Source organism: Meriones unguiculatus, chromosome 5, assembly GCF_030254825.1.
Source record: "Meriones unguiculatus strain TT.TT164.6M chromosome 5, Bangor_MerUng_6.1, whole genome shotgun sequence".
Classification (NCBI taxonomy): domain Eukaryota; kingdom Metazoa; phylum Chordata; class Mammalia; order Rodentia; family Muridae; genus Meriones; species Meriones unguiculatus.
In genome coordinates, this window is record NC_083353.1 from 95,995,513 (window position 1) to 96,009,101 (window position 13,589).

Genomic DNA, 13,589 nt, shown 5'->3' on the forward strand with positions numbered 1-13,589 from the left:
AAGATACCTGATAAAACAGGATCAGATGAATGGGGAGAAGGTCGCCCCTATCAGTGGACTTGGAAAGGGGCACGGTGGAGATGAGGGAGGGAGGGAGGGACTGGGAGGGAATGAGGGATCGGGACACGGCTGGGATACAGAGTTAATAACATGTAACTGATAAATAAATAAATAAATAAATAAATAAATAAATAAAATTAAAAAAATAAAATAAAATACAGAAAAGCTGTACTTATTTCATAAGCTAATTACAAGAATTAAATTATATATAACACAAAAAAAGATGATAAATCCTCACTTAGAAAGACAAATGAGATGTTCATTGGACCTAAGACAAGAGCCTACCACAGAAGGACTCTGAAAGACTCTACCTAGCAGTGTATCAAAGCAGATACTAAGACTTATAAGCAAAATATTGTTTTGAAATTATCAGCACTGAAGAATTTTCTGTGACCCATTCAGCCAGCAGTGTTTTATATATTTTATGGATTTTCATAAAGAAACTTATCCTCTCACTATACTATAATTGTATTTTTAATCAAAGAAAATGGTGCTAGAGAAAGAAATTTTGTATCTCCCAAACTGTTTTATCTGTGGATATAGGGAATAATCTATTTACTTTGTTTTGTGTAGCTATAATTTAGACTAATCTAGGCAGACTTTTATTATGATTAAACAGAACACAGAGTTTGTAGATGAGACTCTTTGCAGGAAAAATAGTGCATTTTCTCTTTTTCTACTTTTCAGATTTATCATATGCCTGGACCTTCAATGATAATCCCCTGTATGTTCAAGAGGACACGAGGCGATTTGTATCTCAAGACACAGGGAACTTGTACATCGCCAAAGTAGAGCCATCCGATGTGGGTAATTACACTTGCTTCGTCACAAACAATGAGGCTCACAGAAGTGTCCAAGGACCGCCCACACCTTTAGTGCAGCGCACTGATGGTAAGACCATGAATTATCTTCAGACTCCTCTTTGGGACTCCCTATGTTGTGGGAAGATCTTCTGGGCCTTTTGATTTCTTCTTATCATTGGAACCGAAATCACAAGGGTTTAGATGAAATTCGCAAACACAATGGAGATGAGACATAAGTAATATCGAAAATAGAGAATTCTGTTCAACACCCACATGGTACAATTCACATTTCTGGGTATAGTGTGCCTTTTTGTTCCTGGCACCAGAAGAGCTTGTCTTCTCATTGCTCAAGGACTGATGTATAAAAAAAAGAAAGAAAAAAATAAGATGTTTGTCTGAGGGGACTTGGCGTGTGTATGTGTGTGTGCATGTGAAATATGCCAAATTTTCATACTTGAATTGATGGACACATTTTGCAACCTCTCTTATTATCCTCTTTCTTTTCCATCCTTGCCATTATTCTGCTGCTGTTGTTCACCTTTTATTTACCTGCCTGGCAAAATGGAAAATAAGAAATATTGTGCCCAAGGAAAACAAAGCATTCCAAACAATGATGGAGTGGAAGATTCATACTAAATTGTATCTCTAAGGAGTGGGACTCAGATTGGCCTCTGATGAGCTTTGTAGCTACAGTCAAGTCAAAGCTCATGCAAGATTTAGAGAGCTAGGAAATCAACTAAGTGGAAAAATCCTCTAGTTGATTCTCTAATTAAATGTTCACAGTGGGATATGTAAAAATAAAAAATCTGTTAGTTCATTTTATTATCAGATTTTGAGTTTGAAAGGCAATACCTCATAGAATTTTGTCCCCCCTGAAGAGTTTAAGACAAGCAAGGATATAATGATAACCAAGCTAACAGAACTATGAAGTCAGCTCCCCAGAGTTTTCATGGCAGTAATTTCAGAGTTAGTAACAATTCAAATATTTCTGCAAGAGTCTGTTTTTTATTCATTTATCAGCAAACATTAGATTTATAAGTTCATTTTATCCCTTTCTGTGAGCACTCTGTTCATGAATGGTAAAGTGTATAAGCTAACTATTTGCATGGAGATTATACAACATTTTCCTGTTCCATTTTTGTTTACTCTTAATTTTTATTCCCCCTCCTTAATTCGTTTACTCTCCCACATCCTCTGCTTCCTTCATCATTTAATGGTAAAAACAGATCTTAAACTTTGTGTGTAATACAAATCATATTTAACTTCTCTAAATGATGGCATGCAAGAACTACAAGTTGTTCAGAAAATAGGGAAAGTAAATTAAAAGGGGCCAATTTAATTTCAGAAATAGCATTGATTGGGATGTTATAATAATTAAGCTTTGGAAGTTAGATATTTATATTTTACATTTAGATTGTAATTTCAGTACTTCCTATCGGCTCAGTGAACCCCCCAAAATTCATTTACTTGTGGCAGAAATGAGTTACTCTGATGTTTGTCTTATCACTTAATAAAATAGTTGAAGTTTTAAAAATAATCCCGTATAGCATTGATTAATTCAGATGAAAATAACCCAGAATAACTAATTTTGTTAGTTACAACTCTTCTGGTAGGTCGTGTTTTCATGACATCTTAGAACACTGCTTGTTCTGACCTTTATTAAATATTTCCTTATTAGAACCTTAAAGCGGTGAAAATAGAACCTTTACAAACATTTATGAACTTAGCAGCAGAACCTGTTGTATGTATTTTAATACAGACCTTTAAAATTCACTTGTACAGTTGCTTTATTGGGTTTGCTGCAGAAATAGTTGTATTTTGTGTTGTGGTGCTATATCAGACTTCTGATAGTGTTAATTGTATCTTTCTCCCTTCTCCAAGACTATGTCTGGTCCCATGAGTATCACAAATAGAAGATGGAACTGGATGTCCCTAGTGAAGGATCTTTGTTGAAATCTCAGAAGCATGTGTCCATCTCATCATTGGAAATCCTAACTAATTAAAATCCAAGAGTCACAAATTGATTAATGAAGCATTTACTTCGTAGGAAACTTCTATTCTCCAGAAATGCTGCTAGCTGTTTTGGTATTTAACAGGTGTCATGGGGGAATATGAGCCAAAGATTGAAGTGCGTTTTCCAGAAACAATACAAGCTGCAAAGGATTCATCTGTAAAACTGGAATGCTTTGCCCTTGGAAAGTAAGGTTGTTTTTTTTTTTTTAATGGTTTGCTTTAATTTTTTAAAAAACTTTTGATTATTCAAACATTGTTCTAAGGGAAATTAGCAAACAGATATCAAGTGCTGGGTATGGTGGGACTTTCTGATTGGAATTTAAATAACAACAACAGCAAAATATTTAATACTATGAAAGTAATTGGGGCTGTGGATATATGATGAATACATTGTGCCCCACACGCCACACTCATTGCCAGAGAAAATGTGCACTTTTACAAGATGGTGGGCCGCTCATTAGGCATTTGACATACCCTTCACTCTTCTCTGACACCTAAAAATAAATTGCCTGGAGTGTCTCCATGCTTAATTAATCAGCAGTTCTTACAAATGAAAAACCTGCACTGCTCTCCTCCAAAATAAGACTAATTAACATCCATTGTTCACAATGGATAATTAGAATTGAGACCAACCCGCCCTAGGTAGTTTATTTCATTCATATAACTGAATAGGAAAAGGTTTGGATGCCTTTAAGCCAGTAAAATATCTACACGTCTGGCAGAGAACATTAGGAAAATTCCTTTGCTTTTCATGATATTCAAATCTTATTTGAATTCCTGTAAGTAGCAGCAAACACCAAGGAAAGGGGCTGGCAGTTCAGTTCTGCTGTTTTCAAACATTAGCATACACATGAGTTACCTTGGTATTCATTCAGTTAAATTCAGATTTTTGGCTACTGGTCTAGGCCAAATTAGATTTCACTACTTCTTAGAAACTCCAGTTCATCACCGTTTTCCCATCTCTACAACATGTCCTAAGTAATATGAGAATAAATTATGAATTTAAACAGTAAGGGATTATCTTTAATGCAAAGGCTATATTTAATGTGACCATCACACTGATTTAATACAGATCAATTTTTCAGACACTGAAAATATCCTTAATATTGCAGATCTTTTATTAATTAACTATACTCAGAAGTACATATAATGGCTTCTGACTCTTAATTTATTTTCACTAAATAGTATTGCATATATCACATCTGTGAATGATATTTCTTATGATTCTTTTCTTATAAAATTAAATAAACATAGTTCATTTATATACAGTTCTTGTCTCAGAGTACTCACCCAATAAATATTCATTGGTTGATTAATGATTCTTAATTAAGTAATACATAAATAATTTTTGTTTGTATGACTCTTGAGACATGATGACTTCTATCATTCTAAACTTTCTCAGAATCATAGTGACACTGTTATGAATAGTATGTTAATAATACCATGAGGGTTATTCTAAAAGAAAACCAGTGAAATGGAGTATCAGGAAAGAACACTAGTCTATCATATTTGTCGTAGATAAATATTTCTTAATTAAAGAAATTATATCATAAGAACAAAACTATGAAATTGCTTTAGACCAGTCCTCAACAATCTGATAGAAAATAATTTCATATATTAGCCCCTATAGCAAAACTTTTATGATATAAGATCATCTGTTTATTAAAACCTTACTGCATGACAGTTTTCAGTATAAGTTCAGAGTAGACGAATGAGTAACCAGTCTTCAAAGTTAGGAACATTTCAATAATAGTAAGGTAGCTGCCTTTGAAATAATTGAGGACAAACTCAATTCCTGATTTTTTAAGAGCTATGTGATCATCATTAAATACGTTTATCATTTCTTTGAGTCGGCTTATTCTTCAACAGGAATTGTTAGCTTCCTTGCCTAGAATGTTGGCCAGGAAAGTGATAATAGATAATACATATAAAATATTTAGATCAGCATTGTCACTTAGCTAGCCAATGCTCACTGAATTATTCTGAAGCCATGGTGTGAAATCCATTCCAATTTGGATAGCTAGTATTTCAGTGAGTGGAGGTATTCCAACTACAATATTAGTTTCAGAATATCTGTGGTTTATCCTCCCCACCACATTAGTTTCTCTGTCTCACTGTTTATGAGACTATAGAAAGGATGAAGCAACAGAAAAGGAAAAAGAAATGAGGAACAGAAGGGAGGCAACATGTTTCCCATGATTTTTGGATTGCTCATGTCATTTTATGTTTTCTGTAGTGTGCAGATCAATTGAAAACTTAAAATCTGATACTTGGAATAGAGACTGAATTCCTTTACACCATTGCCATGACCACCCCTCCAACTTTCTTCTCTTCACTCCAGTCTTCTTTTTATCCCCCTCCCTTCTCCCTCCCCCTCCTAAGTTCCCTGCCTCTCCTCTTCCCCCATCTCATCATACTGCTTTTCCCCTCCCCTTTATTTCTCTCTTTCCTTCCCATAAATAAATCTTTGGTAATAATATAACTTTATTTGTACATCCCCTCAGAATAATCCTCAAGGTCTCGGTCTCTTTTCAGAATGTTTTGCATAAGAAATGGAGAAATGGGAGAATATAATAGGATATAGACAAGTGTTGGCCCTGACTTTTAACTTCTCCACTTATCTGCATGATTGTGACCCTGTCCTCTTAATTGTTAATGTTAAAAAAAAATCATGAGCAGTATATGGAAGAAGTGAATTAAAAATCCATTCGATGTAAATGAAGTCTTGGAATATGAGTCCTGTGGAACAAATTGAAATAAGCAATATCTCACTTTTATTTGCACTATGATTACAGGCCATTTTTCTTTTCATTGATTACAATTTATTCAGTTTGTATCCCAGAGGTGTCCCCTTCCCTCATTTCCTCCCAATTCTACCCTCCCTCCCTTTTTTCTCCCTATTCCCCTTCTTTAGTCTGTTGATAGTTGAGGTTTTGCTCCCCTTCTCTTTGACCATAACCTATCTATTCTCATCAGAACTGGTTTCATTGTCTTTCTCTGTGGCCTGGCAAAACTACACCCCCCCCTCAGGGGAGGTGATCAGAGAGCCTGCCACTGAGTTCATGCCAGAGACAGTCCCTGCTCCTATTAGGGAACCCACTTGGAGACTGAGTCTATGGGCTACATCCGAGCAGGGGTTTTAGGTCCCCTCCATGCATTGTCCTTGGCTGGGGTATCAGTCTCTTCAGGGGCCCCAGGGCTCAGTTTTTTGTTTGTTTGTTTTTCTTTTCTTTCTTTCTTTCTTTCTTTCTTTCTTTCTTTCTTTCTTTCTTTCTTTCTTTCTTTCTTTCTTTCTTCTTTTTTTTGTCTCCTTTTGGAGCCCCTGCCCAAGTCTTTCTATCTCCCCCCTTCTTTCATAAGATCACCTGCACTCTGCCCAAAGTTTGGCTCTGAGTCTCAGCTTCTGCTCTGATACCTCGATCAGTATAGTCTTTCAGAGGCCATCTGTAGTAGGCTCCTGTCCTGTTCCCTGTCTTCTCCTGCTTCCAATATCTATCGCATTTGTCCTTCTGAATGAGGATCCCTAGGGTCTTCCTTGTTGTTTAGCTTTTTTTTGGGGGGGATATAGATTTTAGTGTGTTTATCTTATATTATATGGCTAATATCCACTTATGAGTGAGTGTATACCATGTGTGTCTTTCTGCTTCTGGGTTACCTCACTAAAGATGATTTTTTCTAGTTCCCGCAATTTGCCTGAAAAGTTTGATTTCCTTGTTTTTAATAGCTGAGTAGTATTATATTACGTAAATATACCACAATTTCTGTATCTATTCCTCTGTTGAAGGACATCTGGGCTGTTTCCAGTTTCTGGCTATTATGAATAGAGCTCCTACGAACATGTTTGAGCAAATGTCCTTATTGTATATTTGGGCATATTTTGAATATATACATAGGAGTGGTATAAGAAATAGCACTATTCCCAGTTTTCTGAGAAAGCACCAGATTGATTTCCAAAGTTGTTGTACAAGTTTACATTCCCACCAGCAATGGAGAAGAGTTCTGCTTTCTCCATAACCTCTCCAGCATGTGTTGTCATTTGAGATTTTGATCTTAGCCATTCTGATGGGTGTAAGGTGAAATCTCAGGGTTGTTTTGATTTGCATTTCCTTGATAGTTAAGGATGTTGAGGATTTAAGTGTTCCTCTGCCATTCAATATTCCTCTACTGAGAATTTTCTGTTTAACTCTGAACCCCAATTTTTAATTGGATTACTTACTTTGTTGCTGTTTAACTTCTTGAGTTCTATATATATTCTGGATATTAGCCCTCTGATAGATATAGGGTTAAGTCTGTAGGCTGTCATTTTTTTTTTTCTGACTTAAAGGAAAAAAAAAGAAAAGAAAAGAAAAAAAAAATCTGTGCACAAGTATCTTTCCTGAGACCGATACTCCAACCAAGGACCATTCATGGCGATAACCTAGAACCCTGCACAGATGTAGCCCATGACAGCTCAGTATCCAAGTGGGTATCCTAGTAAGGGGAACAGAGACTGTCTCTGACTGAACTCAGTGATCACCTCGACCTGAGAGGGGAGCAGTATTATGAGGCCACAGATGAAAACAATGCAACCACTCCTGATGAGACATGATAAGCTAGGGTCAGAGGAAGGGGAAGAGGACCTTCCTTATCAGTGTACTAGGGGCGGGGCATGGGTGCATAAGAGGGAGTGAGGGTGGGATTGGGAGGGGGTACAGTTGGGGTAAAAAAATGAATAAACTGTATTTAATAAAAAATAAATAAATTAAAAAAAAATATATTATAATTCAAAACCAGAAATAATAAATAATGTCCATCATACACTAAACACTACGTAACATGACTTCGTCACATATATATCATAGCTTTCATATAAGTAATGATTGGTAGAATAGACAATGATTGGAACAAAGTCAATAAAATCATTAGTCAAAATAAAATACATTATTCTTTTGTCTTTTCCTCTGTCCCTCTTTCCTTTTCTCACTTCTTTCTCATTACCTTCAGCTTTCATAGATTTTCAGCCTCTTATTTAAACTGTATCTTAGTTACTTTATTTTTTATGCACTTATTAAAGATAGTTGATGTTTCCTATTTCTTTACATTTAAATATTTTGTAGAAGCTTGTTGTTGTTGTTACTACTCTCTCTTTTGAGCGATAAAATGAAAGGCTGCCTAATAAGAAAAGCCCTATAAAATTTAAAGAAATGTCAACTCAACCTAAATTACAAAGCTGAAATACAAAACAGAAAGGCATGGCACCCATTCTAGTACTCAGAACACCTCAGTGGCCTATTTCAAAGTTAATGAAATGGTTTATATCCTAGACAAAGTGTTGAAAGGTATAGTTCTGAAATGAGAAATGAAGGTTTCTAGGTAGATCCAGACAAACTGGAGAATGAAGCAAGTTGGTTAAGCCAAGACTTGGAAAATGATTCAGTCTCAGAAAAGATATTAAAATTAAGAAATGGTTAAAATTCTGTTGTTCTCCTTGTGGAGTTCCAGTCCCTTCCAGGTCTTTCTATCTCCCTCTTCTTCCATAGGGATTCCTGCACTCTGCCCAAAGTTTGTCTTTAAACTTTAAAGTTTGAGTTTTAGTATCTCCTTCAACACCCTAATGGGTAGAGTCTTTCAGAGGTCCTCTGTGGAAGGCTGCTGTCCTGTTTCTTGTCGTCTCCTACTTCCAATGTCTATCCTGCTTGCCCTTCTCAATGCAGATTAAGCATCTTCCCTAGGGTCCTACTTGCTGTTTAGCTTCTTTAGGACTATAGATTTTAGTATGTTTATCTTATATTATATGGCTAATATCCACTTATATGTGACTATATATCATATGTGTCTTTCTGCTTCTGGGTTACCTCACTCAGGATGACCTTGTGCCTGAAACTTTCATAATTTCCTTGTTTTTAATTGCTAGGTAGTATTCCATTTTGTAAATGTACCGCAATTTCTTTATCATTCTTCCACTGAAGGACATCTGGATTGTTTCCAGATTCTGGCTATTACAAATAAAGCAGCTATGAGCATAGTTGAACAAATGTCCTTATTGAATGGTAGGGCAACTTTTGGGTCTATGCTTAGGAGTGGCATAGGCCTGTGGGGGGGGAGGTCCAACTAATGACCATGTATGTAGAGGACCTAGACCCCTGTTCAAAAGAAGCCTATTGGTTGCTGAGTTTCCAAAGGGGGTTCCTAGTAAGGTGTACAGGGGCTGTCTCTGACATGATCTCAGTTGCTGACTCTTTGGTCACCTCCCCCTGGTGGCGTTCAGCCTTGCCAGGCCACAGAGGAAGATGATGCAGCCAGCCTTGATGAGACCTGATAAGCTAGGGTCAAATAGAAGGGGAGGAGTTTCTCCCCTATCAGCGGACTAGGAAAAGGGCATAAGGGTAGAAGAGGGAGTGTAGGTGGGGCTGGGAAGAGATGAGGGAAGGGGTACAAAGTGAATAAATTGTAATAAATAAATATATAAATAAAATTAAAACTAAAAAGAGAAAAAGTTAAATTCAATAAATAAAGTCATTATGGAAAGTTTCATCAATATAATAGATGAAACAGGAAAGTCTTAGGGACTTATGGAAACGCCTAGTAATGACAGCATTCAGACAGTAAGAAAGAAAAATGGGAAGCATACCTGTTTGTAAGACTGGTGTGCCAACTAAGGACAATTCATGGAAAGAACTGTATTCCCTGCTCAAATGTAGCTGACAGGAAGCTTAGTCTCCATGTGATTTTCCTAGTAAGGGGAGCAAGGGCTCTTTCTGATATAGACTCTGTTGCCTTCTTTGATCACTTCCACTTGTTGGGCAGCTTTGCCAGGCCACAGAGGTAGAGGATACAGGCAGTTCTGGTGAGACCTGGTAGGCTGGAGGGGAGGAGGGCTACCATTTTCAGAGGACTAGAGAGGAGAATAGCAGAGACGGTGGGGAAGGTGGGACTGGGAGAAGACAAGAGAGGGAGTTATAATTAGGATGCAAATTGAATATTTTTAAAAGAATCAAGAAGTCCCCAAATAAAAATGAAATCATTGAAATTAAAAAAAGAAAGAAAGAAAAATAATTCTGGAATATGCTGACACTGTACAAAAAGGAGCCTATCTATAAACTGATGAAGAGAAAACTCTTTTCATGGTATTATATCAGAAATATCTCTGAAATATTCAGAGAAATATGGCCATCATGGTTGAAGAGATGGCTCAGTAGTTGCTGCTCTTATAGAGGAATGGGGTTTATTTCCTGCACATGTATCAGTTCAGTTATAATTGCTTATAACAGTGTATCTGGGAGATCTGACCCTCTGGTCTTCATGGGCATGTACATGGAGGTAGTGAACATTAATGCATATAGGCACACACATTCATATAATAACATTTTAAAAAAGTATCCCAAGCAGAAGTGGAAACAAAATCTTCCCATGTTTTAATATAGTTAATATACTTAGTATAGTCAAAGAATATTTGAAAGTAATGAGAGAAAAATGGCAACTGGTATGGAAGAGAAAAATAACAGACTGGACTCATCAGACACACTAAATATGCCCCCCCCCTAAAAAAGCTTGAAATAATGTATTTTAAATACCTACAGTATGTAACTATCAACCAAGATCATATTCAGCAAAGTTATCCTTTAAAATTGATGTAAGACTTTGCTCAGAAAAGGTTTCTCCCCAAAATTCACTAAATTTTCTGTTTCCAGCAGGGGAATAAGTCCAGTCCTAATTATTATTTCATGGCTGGAAAGCAGATAGTTTTATGATAATTTTGAAATACAGTCCAGTTTAAAGACATATCATGGCTTAACATATATTAGATGATGATCAGGCAGTCACAAGTAATGATCACATTCAGACAGTAATAAAGAAAAATGAGAAGCATACCACAATTTTCAAGAATTCTGGGATATCATGATGCTGTACCAGAGAATTTATGGGGTATAAGAATCAGCTTATACACAAACTAATGCAGAGAAAGCCCATTTCATGGTATTATATCAGAAAATCTATGAAACTGTCGGAGAAATATGGACATCATGGTTTAAGAGATGGTTTAGTAGTTGGTGCTCTTATAGAGAAATGGGTATATATTTATCAGCTACACTTCAACAAAGTTGAATTTCCATAACCTTTTAATATTTCTGTCAGATTAATTTTTCATGTGTAGATCTATTCTCTCTATCCATATCGATATGCATCTTCTATAAATATCTTTTTAATTAATTTTTTAGTTTTTATATTAATTACAGTTTATTCACTTTGTATCCCAGCTGTATCCCTCCCTCATTCTCTCCCAATCCTATCCTACCTCTTTCATCTCTTCCCATGCCCCCCCCCAAGTCCACTGATAGGGAAAGTCCTCCTCCCCTTCCATCTGACCCTGGCTTATCATGTCTCATCAGGACTGACTGCATTGTCCTCCTCTGGCAAAGCTGCTCCCCCCTCAGGGGAGGGTGGTCAAAGAGCTCACCACTGAGTTTATGTCAGAGACAGTCCCTAATCTTAATAACCATCAGATTGGTGTTTTTGGTCATAGGTTCTCATTGTAGCCCAAGCTAACCTCGGACTCTTGCTTCTTCTGCCTCTACCTCCCAAGTGCTAGAATTACAGATGTAGGCCACAATAGCCAGTATATGATCCTCATGATCAACTCCAGGTTTTTTTTAAAGCAAATTGTCAACAAATATCTTCAATGCAGATATGAAAATATTTATCATATATATTGTCTGTTGAATATTAATACTACAACAATAAGCATCTTATTTTACATATTAAAACAATAAGCATGCAAAGTTGTATGCTTCTTAAAAATCAAACTGTGGTTTTAATGAGAAGAAATAAGTATTTGCAAAATAATACTCAGAGGCAAGGAAAAGGTTGGATCCCACTGATCTGTTTAAAAAAGTATATCCCCTCCAGAGATGATTAGAAAGAGTTATGAAAACATAATGCAAGTCATTTCATCCAACCTAGAATACTGTTGCAGTCAAGAAGATATGATGGCTAGACATATATGTCTACAGAAGGATAACTGAAGCAAATCTCATCATCTTAACACTCAAAATGAAATATCAAATAATTAGAACAATAACTGTCTAAATACTAATTGCTATTACTTGGGAACATGTAGCTCACTTTCTATGTTGGGAATTGAAAGGGAACATGATCTCAGCTTTCAGCTCTCAGCTTCATCTCATTTGTTTAACATGACAGACTCTTAATTGCCTAAGCTTTAAATTAATTGTATCGTGAAATATCCTGAGAAACTTCAATTGCATAGGTGCCCCGCAAATGTAGTGTGATTGACTCATGAATCTCTGTGTCTCTTGAAAGAAACATTTGTTCTTAATGGAGATAGTAAATTGGTGTACCTTGGAACTCTGTTCTGCTGTTTTGTTAAACAAAACAAAATATAAAACATATTTTCTGTGTTTCTTTTTAAAAGAAATTTAGCAACTTTGCCTTTAGTGCACTGTAATGTACATAAAATTATTAGTGGTACTGAAAATGTTTATGTGCTCTAGAAACTTGATACATGGCCCTGCTTTTATACATATGTGAATATAGTGTGTAATTTTTCCATTTTATGACACAAATGATACCCAAGCACAGCTATACATGTCAAAACAATAAATCTGAATTTTTATTACAATGATCTTTGGTGTTGTAAAATTTCCAGATGTGATGAGAGCTGTCTCCCTACTGTTATTTTTCTTATTCATATAGACATCATTCTACATTATTTTGTATTAAGATTCTTAGTTAAGTCAGATGATGGTATTTCTATTATTTGTGTATCCATCGTTTCCTCTATCTATCATATCTCTATATTTATCTCCATCCATCCATGTATTATCAATCTACCTCCCCAATACCTATTTATCAATAATTTTTCATCTGTATCTTTGTCTATCATTCTGTCTGTCTGTCTGTCTGTCTGCCTGTCTTCCTGTCTAACTAATGAAACAGAGTCTTGTTATTTCATTCAAGCAGGCATTGCTCATGAGATCCATGTATTCTCATGGACCACCACACCCTGTTTGACTATATAAGTAGAGTTGGAGACTATGAACTTTCACAGATTTTTCACAATGGTGAAGAACCATTTTCTTTCTTATTTGACCAACCATCTTCATGATTTCCGACATTGATTTTCTACCCTATGCACTCTCACTGAGTTAAATTAGTAGAGAACAGAATATATCCATGAAAATATCCATAGGCATGCTATGTTCCATTTATATCAGAAGGTGTGCTTGAGTCCTAACCTTAGGCACTTGCTCTTTATTTTGCTTTACAGGCTAACATTGTGTTGGCCTAAAAACTTATAAAGTCTACAGAATACTCACATCTGTTGGCCAGGTACACAAACATGAGGATTGACAAATCTTCAAGGCTTTCACTAAGAAAGACAAAACCAACTACCAACAAACACATACATATACAAATACTTAGATTAGCAATAGCTCATTGATAACTTTTTTCTAGTGCTGGGATCAAATCAAGAATCTTGAGGACTTTAGGTATGTGCTCTGATACTGATGTATAACCATAGCCCATTGAAATGGGAGATTTCTTGGCATTCTTTTTTGATACATTAAGACCACATGGTATTCTGAACACTATGGATTTAGAACTAAGCAATATGTAGTTTTACTCATGACTTCCACAAATATGGGGCAGGTGAAGGTGTTCAATTTTCTTACATATAAAGTGAAGAAGAAAATAGATTCGCCAGTTGACAGA

General features: G+C 36.0%; 1 protein-coding gene across 6 annotated transcripts in view; it reads left to right on the forward strand.

Moving 5' to 3' along the window:
• The window catches only part of LOC110553555 (contactin-6), a 365,089-nt gene that overhangs the window by 233,086 nt on the left and 118,414 nt on the right, over window positions 1-13,589 (forward strand). For 5 of the 6 annotated variants that reach the window (XM_060383868.1, XM_060383867.1, XM_060383866.1 and 2 more), the window contains 2 exons: window positions 748-951; window positions 2,960-3,062. In XM_060383868.1, coding sequence (XP_060239851.1) covers window positions 748-951; window positions 2,960-3,062 — 307 coding nt within the window. Of the gene's footprint in view, window positions 1-747; window positions 952-2,959; window positions 3,063-13,589 lie in introns of those variants that run through there. The other variant, XM_060383871.1, reaches the window with a different exon arrangement.